At 40.5% G+C, this 19,623-nt stretch overlaps 1 protein-coding gene across 1 annotated transcript in view; it reads right to left on the bottom strand.

Annotated features, from left to right (window-relative positions):
* CFAP53 (cilia and flagella associated protein 53) overlaps positions 1–19,623 on the bottom strand; it is a 52,383-nt gene that overhangs the window by 27,297 nt on the left and 5,463 nt on the right. Inside the window, exons 3-5 of the mRNA XM_064379192.1 lie at positions 18,868–19,041; positions 2,759–3,062; positions 2,045–2,263 (exon numbers count right to left, since the gene is read on the bottom strand). Of these exons, the coding sequence (XP_064235262.1) occupies positions 2,045–2,263; positions 2,759–3,062; positions 18,868–19,041 (697 nt within the window). The remainder of the gene's footprint in view (positions 1–2,044; positions 2,264–2,758; positions 3,063–18,867; positions 19,042–19,623) is intronic.

The raw sequence follows: 19,623 nt of genomic DNA, 5'->3' as shown, positions 1-19,623 counted from the left end.
ATAAATTGGGAGGCTGAGGCAGGTGGGTCACCTGAGGTTGGGAGTGTGAGACCAGCCTGGCCAACATGGAGAAACCTGTCTCTACTAAAAGCACCGGGCACAGCAGCGCACGCCTGTAATCCCAGCTACTCAGGAGGCTGAGGCAGGAAAATCACTTGAACCTGGGAGGTGGAGGTTGTGGTGAGCCAAGATCACGCCGTTGCACTCCAGCCTGTGCAACAAGAGTAAAACTCTGTCTCAAATAAATAAATAGAAAAAATAAAAAGAAGCCTGGGCACAGTGGCTCATGCCTGTAATTCCAACACATTGGGAGGCCAAGGCAAGAGGATCACTTAAGCCCAGGAGTTCAAGACCCATCTGGGCAGCAGAGTGAGACCCCATCTCTACAAAAAATTAGAAAATTAGCTCAAAATGGTGGCTTGTGCCTGTAGGCCCCGAGGCGGAAGTGTCAATTGAGCCCAAGTCAAGGCTGCAGGGAGTTGAGATCACATCACTGCGCTCCCAGCCTGAGTGACAGAGCCAGACTGTCTAAAAATAAATAAATAAGTAAATAATAAAAAGAAACAATTATTGATAGATCCAAAAAGCTGGATAAATCTCCTGAGAGTTATGCTAAGTGAGAAAAGCTATCTGAAAAAATTATATACTATATCATTCTACTAATATAACATTCCCAAAATAAAATTATAGAAATAAAGAACAGGGTTAAGGAGAAGGTGAAGCAAGAGAGAAGCAGATGTGGCTATATTAAGGCAATATGAGAGACCCTGGTGGTGATGGATGTTCGGTATCTTGATTTGATGTCAATATCCTGACTGGCATGGTACTATAGTTTTGCAAGATATTACCATTGAGGGAACCAGAGTAAAGGGTACAAGGAATCTCTCTATATAATTTCTTAAAACTGCATGTGAATCTACAATCATATCAAAATAAAAGATATATCCAGGCACAGTGACTGGATTACACCTGTAATCCCAGCACTTTGGGAGGCCAAGGTGGGAGGATCATCTGAGCCCACTCCAGACCAGCCTGGGCAACTTGGCGAAACCCTGTCTCTACAAAAAACATATAAATTAGCCTGCCTAGGTGGTGGGCATCTGTAGTCCCAGCTACTCGAGAGGCTGAGGTGGGAGGATTGTTTGAGCCCAGGAGGGGGAAGCTATAGTGAGCCATGATTATGCCACTGTACTCCAGCCTGGGTTACAGAGTAAGACCCTGTCTCAAAAAAAAAAAAAAAAAAAAGAGAAGTTTACTTAAAAAACAAAGCACATGCACACTAAGAACAAGGTGAAAAAAAGAAAAAGCACCTATGGGAGAAACAAAACATTTTTTTTTGACACGAGATCTTGCTCTTGTTGCCCAGGCTGGAGTGCAGTGGTGTGATCTCGGCTCACTGCAACCTCTGCCTCCCAAGTTCAAGTGATTCTTCTGCCTCAGCCTCTGAAGTAGCTGAGATTACAGGTGCATGCCACCACGTCCGGCTAATTTTTGTATTTTTAGTGGAGAAGGGGTTTCATCATGTTGGCCAGATTGGTTTCAAGCTCCTGACCTCAGGAGACTCCTCCTCCTAAAGTGCTGGGATTACAGGCGTGAGCCACTGCATCCTACCACAAAACACTCTTAAAAGTTCAACACAAATTTCAAAGGGACAGGTAGCGAAATCAATACTGAATGCCTTTCCCTCCTCTTTTTGCCTGACAAAACTTTACATTTCCTTTAAGGTCCAACTCAAATGGCACTTTCTCAGTGAAGTCTTCCTCAAATTCCAGGAGTCCTCAAACTTTAGTTAGCATCAGAATCACCTGGGGGAGTGTGCCGAAACACAGATTTCCTGCCCCTGTCATGATTTTGATTGGAAGATCCTGATTCTGGAGCCTGTGAATTTCTATTTCTGACATTTTCCCAGATGGTGCTGATGCTGTTGGCTCGTGAACCACACTCAAAGTAGCACTGTTACATATTTGTAGCTGTCTTCCACAAGACTGAGAACTCAGTAAGGAATCCCTTCCAGCAGGTAGCAGGCATGAAATAAATGTCTTACTCTTTTTTGTTTCTTTTTATCTGCCTCTTCCTGTAAGTCTTGAAGGGCCCTTTGCACAAGCTTCATGTTCAAGTCTTGTTCTTCTCTGTATTCCTGCTGAATATGTTCTATCCTCTCTTGTAGGGCCTTTTGCAAAATGGTCCTAGTTTCCTGCTTTGCCTTCTGTTTCTTTAGCTTATCCTGTTCATTCTCATGTTGAATCTGTGCATTGTTACTTTCCTAAGGTAGAATCGTAATAAAGATGAAACATCAGTACAGTTGGACAAGTTAGTGTATTTGATTTAGGAGATGAGAATAAAGGATTTTTGGAAATACACACACACACCTAGATTTAGAGAGGCTATAAGAAATAAAACTTGCCTTTTCACAATTGAGTCAGCGATAAAACTGAAAATTACCTGGGCATGTGCGATTTTAATGTAATAAATAGTTATAGAGTTGAAAAACAGAAAAGTATAAAGAGAAACCACTTTTAATCCCAGAATCCGTTGCCCACCACCATTCTCCACCTGTGGATGTGTTGGCCTTCCACACTTGACCCTTCTATGTACTCTGCACCATACATTTGGATACATTATTAAACTGAAAGTCCAACAATGGAAATGTGCCTGTGAACCAGCCCAGGCCATCAGACAAACTATACAGTAACAGGCCTGTAAACTGTACTACACCCATGGAGTTGATCACCCTGTAACAAGCATTTGAAAGGCCCACCACAAGGCGCGCCTCCTCTTCCTTCAGCAGCTGTGCTGCCTTCCTTTGTGCCTTGATGCTGGTGATCTGGGCATTCAGCCCCAGGCGTGTGTTCTCCATCAGCTCTTTCTGTCTCCTCTTCTCTTGGGCTTCTCGCTTTTCCTTGGCTAATCGGTCTTCCTCCCAGAGCTTGGAGAACATCTGCTCTTCCACCAGCTTTTGCCTCCTCAGCTCCTCATTAAATGCGATCTGTGCTTTCCGCTCCTCACATACCTTCTTCTGGTGGATACAAAACAATTCAACACGGAGCTCCTCACAGTGTTCCCTGAAAGGGAAATTTTAAAAAGACAAAACACAGCCTTTCATGAATCACTGCTCTATTGAGGTACATATCTGTACACAATGTAGCAAGAAAAATTAAAGACCTGGATGCAGGCCATCTGAGCATGGGAAACATGAGGGAGCAGCAGAGAGGCAGGCACCAGGATGGCACAGCCTGACTATGGAAACTGGAGTCAGGGAAAGGCAGCCCTGACTCCATTTCCTGTGTGACCTCGGACCAAAAACTCAACCTGTTAACCTCAATAACTGACCTATTCACTTGACTTTGAGAACCCCTAATTTAGCGATTCTCACTTTTTTTTAAGAGACAAGGTCTCACTCTGTCGCCCAGGCTGGAATGCAGTAGCGTGATCATGGCTTACTGCATCCTTGAACTCCTGGCCTCAATTGATCCTCCCACCTTTGCCACCCAAATAACTGAGACTACAAGCACATGTCACCATGTCTGGCTAATTTAAACAATTTTTTTTTGTAGAGACAGGGTCTTGCTATGTTGCCAGGGCTGGTCTCCAACTCCTAGCCTGCAGTGATCCTCGTGCCTCAGCCTTCCAAAGTGCTGGGATTACAGGCATCAACCACCACACCATGCTGAGATGCTCACTATTGATAGACAGAATATCTCGCCAGGCATGGTGACTCATATCTGTAAACCCAACACTTTGGGAGGCCAAGGCAGGAGGATCGCTGGAGCCCAGGACTAGCCTGGGCAACACAGTGAGACATTGTCTCTACAAAAATTTTCAAAAAATTAGTTAGGCATGGTAGTACATGCCTGTAGTCCTAGCTACTTGGGAGACTGAGAGTCAAGAAGGCCACTCAAACCCAGGAGTTTCTGGCTGCAGTGAGTTAGGATCATACCAATGCACTCCAGCCTGCACTCTAGGTCAGTAAGAAAGATCCTGTCTCTAAAAAAAAAAAAATTAAATTAAATGATGGACAAAATGTCTATTTATTCTCAAGATAACAATCATAGATAAGAGGAAAACTTTATGTTTGTGAGTGCTTTATAGTTTACAGGTAGCTGGTATCATCCCTATGTTAGAGTTAAAGCAACGGAGACTCAGGGAGCCTAAGTGTCTCCCCAAGTCACATAGCCAGTAGTAGGAATATTATTAGCGAAAGTTATTAAGTGCTTATTATCTGCCAGACTCTATTCTAAGCACTTTACCATGTATGAACTCTTGTAATCTTTATAACAACCAATATGGCAATGAACATTACTGCAAGTTCATTTTTGTTATTTTTATTATCCTTGGTTTACAGATGAGGAAATGGAAGCACAGAGCAGTTAAGCATCTTACCTAAGTTCGTCCATTTCATATGTGGTAGAATTGGGACTGAAGACCTGGCAGTGTGGCCCTGGAGTTTGGATTCCTTGGTGCCTCACTGTATCACCTCCACCAGCAACTGATAGACGCAAGACTACCTCTGACTCACAGGCATTCTGACCATACATCCCAGGATATTCATTAATAAAAACACCCCAAAACAAACCCTTGAAATGCCTACCTTAATCTGGGGTCTAATTATTAACTGTGTATAATTACAGGGTATTTAAAAAGAAATTTCGTAATGTACCAAAAGCACAATCTATAAAAGAAATATTGATAAATTTGATTTCATTAATATTAAAAACTTTTGCTCTGTACAAGATCCTTTTAATAGGATAAATGAAACAGGACTACTGAATGGGGAAAAAAAAGAAAAACTATTTAAAACATGAAAAAAAAAGATAAGCTATAGACTAGGAAAAAACCCACATATTGGACAAATAAGTTCTATCTAGAATACATAAAGAATTCTCAAAAATTACAGGTCATGGTGGCTCATGCCTGTAATCCCACTTTGGAAGGCCGAGGCGGGCTGATCACCTGAGGTTGGGAGTTTGAGTCCAGCCAGACCCACATGGAGAAACCCCGTCTCTACCAAAAAAATACAAAAATTAGCCGGGCATGGTGGCACATGCCTGTAATCCCAGCTACTCGGGAGGCTGAGGCAGAAGGATCGCTTGAACCCGGGAGGCAGAGGTTGCAGTAAGCCAAGATCGCACATTGCACTCCAGCCTGGGTAACAAGAGTGAAACTCCATCTCAAAAAAAATTTATCAAAACTTAACAGCTAAAAAAAAAAAAAAAAAAAAAAACAGGCAAAAACTTAATAGCTAAAAAAATCTAAATTCTAAAAATCTAACTAGAAAATGGGCAAAAGATATCAAGAGACATTTCACCAAAGAAAATGTACAGATGGAAAATAAGCATATGAAAAGTTGCTCAACAACAGCAGCCATTAGGTAAATGCCAATTAAGCCCATGATGAGATATCACAGCACATCTATTAGAACAGCTAAAAAAAAAAATACATAAATAACACCACCACCAAAAGGAGCATGTGGAAAAACTGGACCTCATATACTGCTGGCGAGACTGTAAAATGGTACAGCTACTCTAGAAAATAGTACATTGTTTATTTTAAAAATTACATATGATCCAGCAATAATATATGATAATTATCCTAAATAAATGAAAACATATGCTCACACAAAAACCTGTACACAAATGTTCCTGTCAGATGTACTTATAATAGAGCAAAACTAGAAACAACCAAAATGTCTTTCAATAGTTTAAACAAACTGAGGTACATTCACGTAATGAAATACTACTCAGCAATATAAAGGACAAACCAGCAATACCTCTGACAACTTGGATGGACCTTAAAGGCATTATGTTGAGTGAAAAAGGCCAGTCTCAAAAGATCACATATTGTGTGATTCCATTTTTACAACATTTTTAAAATGATGAAATTATGGAAATAGAGGTTAGTTGTTGTCAGGGTTAGGAATGATGGGGGTGAGAGTAGTGGGCATGACTCTAGAGAGGTAACATGCAGACGTTTGCGGTGATGGAATAGTTCTGAATCTTGATTGTCACGGTGGTTACACGGATCTACAGGTGATAAAATGGCACAGAACTAAACACACACCTTGCACCACTGTCAGTTTCCTTGTTTTAATAATGCATTACAATTATGAAAGATGTAACCATTGGAGGAAACTAGGTGAAGGGTAAATGGGATCTCTGCACCATCCCTGCACTTTCTGTAAATCTATAATTATTTTAAATTAAAAACAAAACAAACAAAACCACTGGTAATCTTTTCTTGTCATTATTATCCATTTCATTTCATTATTATTGCTGAAAATAATTTTGCTGTAGAGAAGATAGGGAGCACTAAAAATGATCTACTCCAGGTATCAAATATTCTACGAATGTCACTGAATATATCAAAGAGAAATGAATGCATATGCTATCAAAAGATATGTATATTCATCATAATTTTATTCATAAGAGTCCCACACTGAAAATAAGTGAAATGACTGTCACCAAGAGAACAAATAAATTGCGGTATATTTATTACAATGAAATACAAAAAAAAAAAAAAAAACACACAAGAAAAAGAAGAAAGAGGAAAATTTTTATTCTGCTTTATATTAGTATATGTATTAAAGCCTCAATGATATTTTCAGTAATAGGGTCTAACAACACATCCTTACTCAACAGTATGTTTACTGATCTATGTTGAGGAGTTGGCAGTGTTGCATTAAAAACACTGAAAACAATTTGTTGTCAGATAAATTATATAACTATAGGATACATTTGTTTCTTTAAAATTTTTAACAATTCGTCTAACTAGCAAAAACTCAGTTATATAAGTGAAATCCGTAAAATGTTGCTAAATCCATAAGTTTTAAAAGCACAATTGCTTATGAACCATTCATTTTTCTTAATATATTGAGAGAAATTTACTAGGGAATAGAAAATATACGAATGATCCATTGAGAGTCTTGGCTAATATACCATTTTCCCCCCACAGCATCTTTTCCTCCCAGCAACCAGTAGCAAGGAAGTCTACATCTACGAGTGCATGCTTTATGCAGGCTTGAAAATCCAAGCCTAATCCTCTTTTGGTCACCTCAAGCTTAAGACCTAGACAAATCCCTACCTGTAGAACTCAGTTATCCATCTACAAGCTGAGGAGAGTGGCAAGTCGCTTCTGGCCCTATGCATTACTACTCTGGGTTTTCTTCACTGCCCTCCTTCAGCAGCACCCCAAGCCCTGAAACTTACTATTCCCTCTCCTTTTCACAGTCTGAATTTACTTTTAGCAGCTGTGTCTGCAACTTGTATCCACTACTCACTGCAAAGGCTTACTTCTCCTTCTGGCCTCTAGTAGGAGGGTTTAGGGTTTAGGGCTGTCCATATTATTAATAGCAACTTCATGGCAGAAAGAGCAGATGGAAGAAGCTTTTCTCTGCACCATGTCTTGATCCTTCCACAGAACTCATTTTGCTGCTTTTCATATCTGTCGACCTTTGGATTTCCGGTCTACTCATATTTTGAGTGCTATGAAAAATGAACTCTTGTATTCCTTCTGTATTCTACCAGATTTTAACTCAGGTATTTTTGGACCATTCGTTCCTCAATCTGGCTTAACATGATACACACCATGCCCCACTTATACTAGATGACCTGACAACTTAAGTGACAATCACTCTCACAGAGCCCAGCATAAAGTAGGAGCTCAAAAGTATTTACTGAATGAATGAATGCTAATGGCAATGTTTTAAACACTTCCAGGTAATATTTGGACTTTAAAAATCCCTTCTGAATATAAAAATCTTAATCAGTTATTCTAAAATTAAAAGACAGATGAAATGGATAATTTAGGGCATTCCATGGGTCATATCATGTGATCACTGTGCTAAGAGATGTGTCTGAAAAAAGGGGCAAAATGCACCATCACTGCTATTATTCAACATAGTATTGGAAGTCCTAGCTAGAGCAATCATACAAGAGAAAGATATAAAGGGCCTCCAAATTGCAAAGTAAGAAGTCAAATTATCCTTGTTTGCAGATGACATGATCTTATATTTGGAAAAACCTAGACTCCACAAGAAAACTCTAAGAATTGCTAAACAAATTCAGTAAAGTTGCAGGATACAAAATCAACAGACAAAAATCAATAGCACTTCTGTGCTTACAGTGAACAACATGAAAAAGAAATTAAAAAGTAATCCCATTTCCAATAGCCACAAATAAAATTAAATACCTAGGAATTAACCAAAGAAGTGAAAAATCTCTACAATGAAAACTATAAAACACCAATGAAAGAAATTCAAAAGGACACCAAAAAATTGGAAAATATTCCATGTTCTTGAATTAGAAGAATCAATACTATTAAAATATCTATACTGAACAGTTTACGATGGAGAGATCCAAGATGGCCGGTTAGGAGCAGCTCAGGATCGCAGCTCCCAGTGGAAGCGCAGAGGGTGAGTGGATGCCGCATTTCCAGACGGATTTTTATTGCCCACAGACCAGGAGATTCCCAGGCAGAGGAGCCCCACGGGTCACCAGCGCGGCTGTTTTGGCTGGCATGGCTGTTTTGCCGGCACCCCGGCGCAGCGGTTCCGGCTGCAGAGTAAACGGGACTGGGACCCCCTGTTAGCCAGCAAGGGGAGCTCCTGGAAGCTCCGGGAAGCTCCGGGAAGGCAGAGTCACTCACTCATCTTATTGGAAAAAAGGGGACTGAAACAGGGAGCCAGGCCAGGATATTCCCGGGCAAAAAAGCACCACAAATCTCAGCACCGCTGTTTCAGCCGGCGCAGTGGGTCACCGCACAGGAAATCACACAGATCCTGGTGTGTTTTCAAAAGGGGACTATAACACCTGGGAGAGAGCTGATCGTTCAACTAAAAAACAAAAGGCTCTGAGGCAGGGAGCCAGGTGATCGGGCTCAGCTGGTCCCACCCCCACAAAAACACACACACACACACAAAAAAACAGTAATTGGAAATGCTCTGGGTTGAGAGTTTCACAGCAAGAACAGCTGAACCTGGGATGGTCCAGCTCTGTGGGGGAGGGGCGTCCGCCATTACTGAGGCACTCCACCGCTATGGTGGCAGTCCGCCATTGCTGAGGCAGCCTGCCGTTGCGAAGGCAACCAGCTGTTGCTGAGGCAACCCGCCATTTCAGAGAGAGTCTGTCATTACAGAGGCGGGCCACCATTGCCGAGGCAGTTCTAACTACACCCATATAAACAGGACTGCAGGGAAGTTCACACGCCAGCTGGGCGGAGCCCACAGCAGCTCAGTGAAGCCTCTGCAGGCAGACAGTGACTAAGCTGCCTCCTTGCTGGGCAGGGCAGCCCTGAAAGAAAAAAAAAAAGGCAGCCCCACAGTGGAAACTCATAAATAAAGCCCTAACTCCCCGGGACAAAACACCTGTTCTGCTGTTCTGCTGCAGCAGACTTAAACGTACCTGCCCAGCAGCTCTGAATGAACAACAAAGCTCACAGCTCAGCACTTGAGCTATGATAAAGGACAGACTGTCTCCTCAAGCAGCTCACTGACCCCCATATAACCAAAGAGTCACCTCATAAAGAAGAGCTCAGACTGACATTTGGCGGATATCCTTCTGGGACAAAGCAGAAGAAGAAACTGGTAGCAACCCTTACTGTTCAGCAGCTGCTGCAGGTGATCACCAGGCAAGCAGGGCCTGGAGTGGACCTCAGCAGTCCTACAGCAGAGGGGCCAGACTGTTAGAAGGAAAACCAAGAAACAGAAATAACTTCATCATCAACAAACAGGACGTCCTCTCAGAGACCCAATCAGAAAGTCAGCAACTATAAAGACGACAGGTGGATAAATCCAAAAAGATGGGAAGAAACCAGCGCAAAAAGGATGAACACACCTGAAACCAGAACACCTCTCCTCCTACAAGGGATCACAACTCCTCACGAGCAAGGGAACAAGACTGGATGGAGAATGAGTGTGATGAAATGACAGAATCAGGCTTCAGAAGGTGGGTAATGAGAAACTTCCGTGAGCTAAAAGAACATGTTCTAACTCAATGCAAAGAAACTAAGAACCTTGAAAAAAGATTTGACGAAATGCTAACGAGAATGGACAACTTAGAGAGGAATATAAGTGAATTGATGGAGCTGAAAAATACAACACAAGAACTTCGCAAACCATGCACAAGTTTCAACAGCTGAATTGACCAAGCAGAAGAAAGGATATCAGGGGTTGAAGATCAACTCAATGAAATAAAATGAGAAGGCAAGATTAGAGACAATAGGGTAAAAAGGGATGAACAAAGTCAACAAGAAATATGGGACTATGTGAAAAGACCTAATCTACGTTTGATAGGTGTACCTGAATGTGATGAAGAGAATGCATCCAAGCTGGAAAATACTCTTCAGGATATTATCCAGGAAAACTTCCCCAACCTAGCAAGGCAGGCCAATATTCAAGTCCAGGAAATACAGAGAACACCACAAAGATATTCCTCTAGAAGAGCAACCCCAAGGCACATAATTGTCAGATTCACCAGGGTTGAAATGAAGGAGAAAATGCTAAGGGCAGCTAAGAGAGAAAGGTCGGGTTACCCACAAAGGGAAGCCCATCAGAATCACAGCAGATCTCTCAGCAGAAACCCTACAAGCCAGAAGAGACTGGGGGCCAATATTCAACATCCTTAAAGAAAAGAACTTTCAACCCAGAATTTCATATCCAGCCAAACTAAGCTTCATAAGTGAAGGAAAAATAAAATCCTTTGCAAACAAGCAAGTGCTCAGAGATTACATCACCACCAGGCCTGCTTTACAAGAGATCCTGAAAGAGGCACTACACATAGAAAAGAACAACCAGTACCAGTCGCTCCAAAAACATACCAAATGGTAAAGAGCATCAACACAATGAAGAATCTGCATCAACTAACGGGGAAAACAGCCAGCTAGCATCAAAATGGCAGTATCAAATTCACACATAACAATATTAACCCTAAACGTAAATGGACTAAATGCCCCAATCAAAAGACACGGACTGGCAAATTGGATAAAAAGCCAAAACCCATCGGTGTGCTGTATCCAGGAAACCCATCTCACATGCAAGGATACACAAAGGCTCAAAATAAAGGGATGGAGGAAGATTTACCAAGCAAATGGAGAGCAAAAAAAAGCAGGAGTGGCAATTCTCATCTCTGATAAAATAGACTTTAAAGCAACAAAGATCAAAAGAGACAAAGAAGGACATTACATAATGGTAAAAGGATCAATGCAACAAGAAGAGCTAACGATCCTAAATATATATGCAACCAATACAAGAGCACCCAGATACATAAGGCAAGTTCATAATGACTTACAAAGAGACTTAGACTCCCACACAATAATAGTGGGAGACTTTAACACCCCATTGACAATATTAGGCAGATCAACGAGACAGAAAATTAACAAGGATATCCAGGACTTGAACTCAGACCTGGACCAAGCAAACCTAATAGACATTTACAGAACTCTCCACCCCAAATCCACAGAATATACATTCTTCTCAGCAACACATCACACCTACTCTAAAATTGACCACATAATTGGAAGTAAATCACTCCTCAGCAAATGCAAAAGAATGGAAATCATAACAAAGTGTCTCTCAGACCACAGTGCAATCAAGTTAGAACTCAGAATTCAGAAACAAACCCAGAACTGCACAGCTTCATGGAAACTGAACAACTGGCTCTTGAATGTTGACTGGATAAACAATGAAATCAAGGCAGAAATAAAGATGTTCTTCGAAACCAATGAGAATGAAGACACAACATACCAGAATCTCCAGGACACATTTAAAGCAGTCTCTAGAGGAAAATATATAGCAATAAGTGCCCACATGAGAAGAAAGGAGAGATCTCAAATTGACACCCTATTGTGAAAATTGAAAGAGCTAGAGGAGCAAGATCAAAAAAACTCAAAACCTAGCAGAAGACAAGAAATAACTAAGATCAGAGCAGAACTGAAGGAGATAGAGACACAAAAAATCCTTCAAAAAATCAATAAATCCAGGAGCTGGTTTTTTGAAAAGATCAACAAAATAGACAGACCACTAGCCAGATTAATAAAAAAGAAAAGAGAGAAGAATCAAATGGATTCAATAAAAAATGATAAAGGGGATATCACCACAGATTCCACAGAAATTCAAACCATCATCAGAGATTCTTCCAAACAACTATATGCACATAAACTAGGAAACCTGGAAGAAATGGATCAATTCCTGGAAACTTGCCTCCTCCAAAGCCTAAACCAGGAAGAAGTCGAAACCCTGAATAGACCAATAACAAGGTCTGAAGTCAAGGCAGCAATTAAGAGCCTACCACCCAAAAAAAAGCCCAGGTCCAGATGGGTTCAGAGCCAAATTCTACCAGACATACAAAGAGGAGCTGGTACCATTCCTTCTGAAACTATTCCAAATAATCCAAAAAGAGGGAATCCTTCCCAAATCATTTTATGAGACCAACATCATCCTGATACCAAAACCCGGCAGAGACTCAACAAGAAAAGAAAACTACAGGCCAATATCCATGATGAACATAGATGCAAAAATCTTCAATAAAATACTGGCAAGCCGATTGCAACAGCACATCAAAAAGCTTATCCACCATGATCAAGTAGGATTCATCCCGGGGATGCAAGGCTGGTTCAACATACGCAAGTCTATAAACATAATTCACCACATAAACAGAACCAAAGACAAAAACCACATAATTATCTCAATTGATGCAGAGAAGGCCTTCGACAAAATTCAACAGCCCTTTATGCTAAAAACCCTCAATAAACTAGGTATTGACGGAACGTATCTCAAAATAATAAAAGCTATTTATGACAAACCCACAGCCAATATCATACTGAATGGGCAAAAACTGGAAGCATTCCCTTTGAAATCTGGCACTAGACAAGGATGCCGTCTCTCACCACTCCTATTCAATATAGTACTGGAAGTTTTAGCCAGAGCAATCAGGCAAGAAAAAGAAATAAAGGGTATTCAAATAGGAAAGGAGGAAGTCAGATTGTCTCTATTTGCAGATGACATGATTGTATATCTAGAAGACCCCATCGTCTCAGCCCAAAAGCTCCTGAAACTGATAAGCAACTTCAGCAAAATCTCAGGATACAAAATCAATGTGCAAAAATCGCAAGCATTCCTATACACCAATAACAGACTTAAAGAGAGCCAAATCAAGAACGAACTGCCATTCACAATTGCTACAAAGAGAATAAAATCCTAGGAATACAACTAACAAGGAATGTAAAGGACCTCTTCAAGGAGAACTACAAACCACTGCTCAATGAAATAAGAGAGGACACAAACAGATGGAAAAACATTCCATGTTTATGGTTAGGAAGAATCAATATAGTGAAAATAGCCATACTGCCCAAAGTAATTTACCGATTCAATGCTATCCCCATCAAGCTAACAATGACCTTCTTCACAGAACTGGAAAAAACCACCTTAAACTTCATATGGAACCAAAAGAGAGCCCGCATAGCCAAGACAATTCTAAGCAAAAAGAACAAAGCGGGAGGCATCACACTACCGAACATCAAACTATACTACAAGGCTACAGTAATCAAAACAGTATGGTACTGGTACCAAAACAGAGATATAGACCAATGGAACAGAACAGAGGACTCGAAGGCAACACAATATATCTACAACCATCTGATCTTTGACAAACCTCACAAAAACAAGCAATGGGGAAAGGAGTCCCTGTTTAATAAATGGTGTTGGGAAAACTGGCTAGCCATGTGCAGAAAGCAGAAACTGGACCCCTTCTGACACCTTACACTAAAATTAACTCCAGATGGATTAAAGACTTAAACATACAACCTAACACCATAAAAACCCTAGAAGAAAATCTAGGCAAAACCATTCAGGACATAGGCGTAGGCAAGGACTTCATGACCAAAACACCAAAAGCATTGGCAACAAAAGCCAAAATAGACAAATGGGACCTAATCAAACTCCACAGCTTCTGCACAGCAAAAGAAACAGTCACTAGAGTGAATTGGCAACCAACAGAATGGGAAAAAATTTTTGCAGCTTACCCATCTGACAAAGGGCTGATATTCAGAATTTACAAAGAACTAAAACAGATTTACAAGAAAAAAACAAACCATTCAGAAGTGGGCGAAGGATATGAACAGATACTTTACAAAAGAAGACATACACGAGGCCAACAAACATATGAAAAAATGCTCATCATCACTGGTCATTAGAGAAATGCAAATCAAAACTACATTGAGACACCATCTCACGCCAGTTAGAATGGCGATCATTAAAAAAGCTGGAGACAACAGATGCTGGAGAGGATGTGGAGAAATAGGAACACTTTTACACTGTTGGTGGGAGTGTAAATTAGTTCAACCATTGTGGGAGACAGTGTGGCGATTCCTCAAGGACCTAGAAATAGAAATTCCATTTGACCCAGCAATCCCATTACTGGGTATATATCCAGAGGATTATAAATCGTTCTACTATAAGGACACATGCACACGCATGTTCATTGCAGCGCAGTTTACAATAGCAAAGACCTGGAACCAACCCAAGTGCCCATCGATGATAGACTGGACAGGGAAAATGTGGCACATATACACCATGGAATATTATGCAGCCATCAAAAACGATGAGTTCGCGTCCTTTGTAGGGACATGGATGAACCTGGAAACCATCATTCTCAGTAAACTGACACAAGAACACAAAATCAAACACCGCATGTTCTCACTCATAGGCGGGTGTTGAACAATGAGAACACATGGACACAGGGAGGGGAGCACTACACAGTGGGGTCTGTTGGGGGGAAATAGGGGAGGGACAGCGGGAGGTGGGGAGTTGGGGAGAGATAGCATGGGGAGAAATGCCAGATATAGGTGAAGGGGAGGAAGGCAGCAAATCACACTGCCACGTATGCACCTATGCAACAATCTTGCATGTTCTTCACATGTACCCCAAAACCTAAAATGCAATAAAATAAATATATATATATATATATATATATATATATATATACACACACCACCCAAAGCAATCTACAGACTCAATGCAATCCCTATCAAAATACCAATGACATTCTTCACAGAGATAGAAAAAAACACTTGCTCATGACTGTAATCCCAGCACTTTGAGAGGCCAAGGCGGGTGGATCACTTGAGACTGGGAGTTCAAGACCAGCCTGGGCAACATGGTGAAACTCCGTCTTTACTAAAAAAAACAAAGAATTAGCTGAGTGTGGTGATACACACCTGTGGTTCCAGCTACTTGGGAGACTGAGGCAGGAGAATTGCTTGAACCTAACCTGTGAGGCAGAAGTTGCAGTGAACTGAGATCCTGTAAATGCACTACAGCCTGGACAACAGAATGAGACCCTGTCTCAGATAGATAGATAGATAGATAGATAGATAGATAGATAGATAGAGATAGATAGATATCCAAAGCTATTCTAAGCAAAAATAACAAATTTTAATAACTATACTGGACAGCATAGTACTAGCATAAAAACAGACACATAAACCAAAGAAAAGGAATAGAGAACCCAGAAACAAATATACAGTGAACTCGTTTTTGACAAAGGAGCCAAGAACATGCAATAGGAAAAAACAATCTCTTCAATAAATGATGCTGGGAAAACTGGATATCCATATGCAAAAGAATGAAAATAGACCCTATTTTTCATCATATATAAAAATCAAATCAAAGAATTAAAATAGACCTATCTTTCATCATATATAAAAATCAAATCAAAATAGATCCAAGACTTAAATCTAAGATCTCAAACTATGAAACTACTACAAGAAAACATTGGTGAAAAATCTCTAGGACATTGGTCCTGGCAAAAGATCTCTTGAGCAATACCCTACAAGCACAGTCAAACAAAGCAAAAATGGACTACTGGGACCATATCAAATGGGATCATATCTTTTACATAGCAAAAGATACAATCAACAAAGTGAAGAGGCAACCCACAGAATGTGAGAAAATATCTGCAAACTACTCCTCTGAAAAGAGATTAATAACCAGAATATATAAGAAGCTCAAACAACTGTATAAGAAAAAAATTTAATAATCCCATCAAAAAATGGGCAAAAGATTTCAACAGACGTTCCCCAGAAGAGACATAAAAATGGCAAACAGGCATATGAAAAGGTGCTCAACGTCATGAATCATCAGGGAAATGCAGATCAAAACTACAGTGAGATATCATTTCACCCTAGCTAAAATGGCTTACATCCAAAAGACAGGCAATAACAAATCCTAGTGAGGATGTGGAGAAAAGGGAACCGTCATACACTGTTTGTGGGAATGTAATACAACCACTATGGAGAACAGTTTGGAGGTTCCTCAAAAAACTAAAAATAGAGCTATCATAGATCCAGCAATCCCACTGCTGGGTACAGACCTCAAAGAAAGAAAATCAGTATATTAAAGAGATGTTTGCACTCCTATGTGTGTTGTAGCGCTGTTTACAATAGCTAATATGTGGAAGCAACCTAAGTGTCCATCAACAGATGAATGGATAAAGAAAATGTGGTACATATACACAATGAAGTACTATTCAGCCATAACATAAAATGAAATCCAGTCATTTGTAACACCATGGATGGAGCTGAAGATCATTAAGTGAAGTAAGCCAGGCACAGAAAGACAAACATGGCATATTCTCACATATTTGTGGGATAAAAAAATCAAAACAATTGAACTCATGGAGATAAAGAGAGATAGTTACCAGAGGCTGGGAAGGATAGTAGGGGGTTGGGGGTGGAGGTGGGGACAGTTAATAGGTACCAAAAAAAAAAAGAATGAATGAATAAGACCTATTGTTTGACAGTACAACAGGATGACTATAGTCAATAATAACTTAATTGTACATTTTAAAATAACTTAAAGAGTATAACTGGATTATTTGTAACTCAAAAGATAAATGCTTAAGGGGATGGATACCCCATTCTCTATGATGTGCTTATTTTACATTGCATGCCTATATTAAAACATCTCATGTACCCCATAAATATATACACCTACTAAGTACCCACAAAAATTTTAAAAAAGAAGAGAATAAAGGGAAAAAATGAACAAACTATTCTGAGAAGTATAATGTCATTTTTCTTTTAATTGACAGGGTCTCAGTCTGTTGTCCAGGCTGGAGTCCAGTGTTGCAATTGCAGCTCACTGCAACCTCGAACTCCTGGGCTCAAGTGATCCTCCTGTTTCAACCTCCCGAGTAGCTAAGACTAGAGGCACATGCTACCATGCCTGGCTAATTCTTTTATTTTTTGTAGAGATAAGGTCTCACTATGTTGCCCAGGTTGGTCTCAAACTCCTGGCCTCAAGCAATCAAAGTGCTGGGATTATAGGTGTGAGTCGACGTGCACAGCCAAATAATAGCAATTCTTTTTTTTTTTTTTTTTTTTTGAGTCAGAGTCTCCTTCTGTTGCCCAGGCAGGAGTGCAGTGGTGCGATCTAGGCTCACTGCAACCTCCGCCTCCTGGGTTCAAGCGATTCTCCTGCCTCAGCCTCCCAAGTAGCTGGGATTACAGATGCGTGCCACCACACCCAGCTAATTTTTTGTATTTTTAGGAGAGATAGGGTTTTACCGTGTTAGCCAGATGGCCTCAAGCTCCTGACCTCAGGATCTGCCTGCCTCAGCCTCCCAAAGTGCTGGGATTACAGGTATCAGCCACCATGCTCAGCCCAATTCTTAACGTTTATACTCTTAGAAGTATCAGAAGCACTGAAAACATAACTGAGGAATTACAAAAACATTATAAATATATCATGGCCCTTCTTCTAAGAGCAGTAGCTCTAGGGAGAGATATAAGACATTGAGACCTACAAAAAAAGAAAAAGAAAAAAAAAGACATTGAGACTTTTTAGTATATTTTTGCTTTAGAGGTAAAAAATCTCTTTGTGAAATTAAAAGCATCTGCCAAGCTCCTGATTATATTACACTATAGATCATCTCAAAGGATCACTCTTGGGAACTCCCATAGAAATCTTCCCTCCGTAAGTGCACAGTAGTGGGTAGTCTATCAGGACATAGATTCAGGGTATCCTAAGATGGAAAAGCACAATGAAAAGGGATATGGAGGCAACCACAGGACCAGACTGAGTACAGTAAAGTCCAGGGATCTGAAAACTGAGGGTCACCATGGGTCTGGGTCAGGAAGTGCCTTATAAGTCCAGGTGATCAGACCCCAATGATCAGAATACCAGGCAAGGAAACAGAAAATAAAGAAGAGAGGGCCAAGCGTGGTGGCTCATGCCTGTAATCCCAATACTTTGGGAGGCTGAGGTGGGTGTATTGCTTGAGTCCAGGAGTTCGAGACCAGCCTGCGCAACATGACGAAACCCCGTCTCTACAAAAAATTAGCTGGGCATGGTGGCGTGTGCTGGTAGTCCCAGCTACTTGGGAGGCTGACACAGGAGGATCACTTTGAGCTCATGAGGTGGAGGTTGTAGTCATGGTCACACCATTGCACTCTAGCCTGGGTGACAGGGCAAGACCCTGTCTCAAAAAATGACAACTAAATCCCCAGAGAACCAAGCACACATTCAGCACAGGTAGAGACTATAGCACTAGGAAGAGAGTCCAACTTTACCAAAGATTCCTTGGCATAGGGGGTTTTGAAGAACTTCCTGACAAAAGCAAGGCTGAGGTTAATACCAAGTTCAGTAACAAAATCTCATTTAATAACTTCCATTCTAATTGAGAAGCAACCACAGAACATTAGAGCGTAGTTCTCGAGGACACACTGTATTATTCAATGATATGTAATACACTGCCAAGACTCAAAGTTACAACTACTGTGTAAATCGTCTTAAGACTAATTTACTTTAAATTAGCATTCTTAAATCTATTTTAATGTACCAACTTTGGATTCTGTTTGTGTGTTTTCTGATTTCATTACCTGAATTGCTGGTCTAGCTTTTCAGCTACAAAATCCTGCCTCTCTTTTTCATTCTTCTCTTTCAGTGATTTAGTTTTCTCTCTCATCCTATCTATTTTCTCCTCAATGGTTTCTTTCTTCAATTGCATTTCTGTAAAATACTCATTTTCTTCTAATGCTAAAAGTTCACGTAGCCTGAAACAAAAAGCCAAAAAAAGAAAAAAAGAACTGTCATGCTACATTTTACTGATTTTTGTTATATTCAATTTCAGAATTAGATGTCTAATAAATTTCGTAAGAAGAGAAAGATCATTACAGTCTTCCATAAAATAAGACTAGTTATTTTTTTTTTTTTTGAGATAGGGTCTCACTCTGTCACCCAGGCTGGAGTGCAGTATGATCATGGCTCACTGCAGCCTTGACCTCCTGGGCTCAGATGATCCTCCCACCTCAGCCTCCTGAACAGCTGGGACTACAGGCATGTGCCACTACACCCAGCTATTTAAAAAAAATTTTTTTGTAGAGATGGGGTCTCACTACGTTGCCCAGGCTGGTCTCAAACTCCTGGGCTCAAACAGTCCTCCCATCTCAGCCTCTCAAAGTGGTGAGATTATAGGCATGACCCACTACACCCAGCCAACTGCACCATATTTTATTTGATCACATACAAATGAGATATGAAATAAATATTTTTAACAAAAGAATAAAATGAAGATTTCAATTAAAATAATGAAACATGAAACAATATATTATTTTATTTTCCATCAAAACATAGGC

The sequence above is a fragment of the Aotus nancymaae genome, unplaced genomic scaffold, assembly GCF_030222135.1.
Source record: "Aotus nancymaae isolate 86718 unplaced genomic scaffold, 86718_ANA_hifiasm-v0.15.2.pri h1tg000020l, whole genome shotgun sequence".
Taxonomy (NCBI): domain Eukaryota; kingdom Metazoa; phylum Chordata; class Mammalia; order Primates; family Aotidae; genus Aotus; species Aotus nancymaae.
This window is presented reverse-complemented; position numbering and strand designations above follow the sequence as displayed.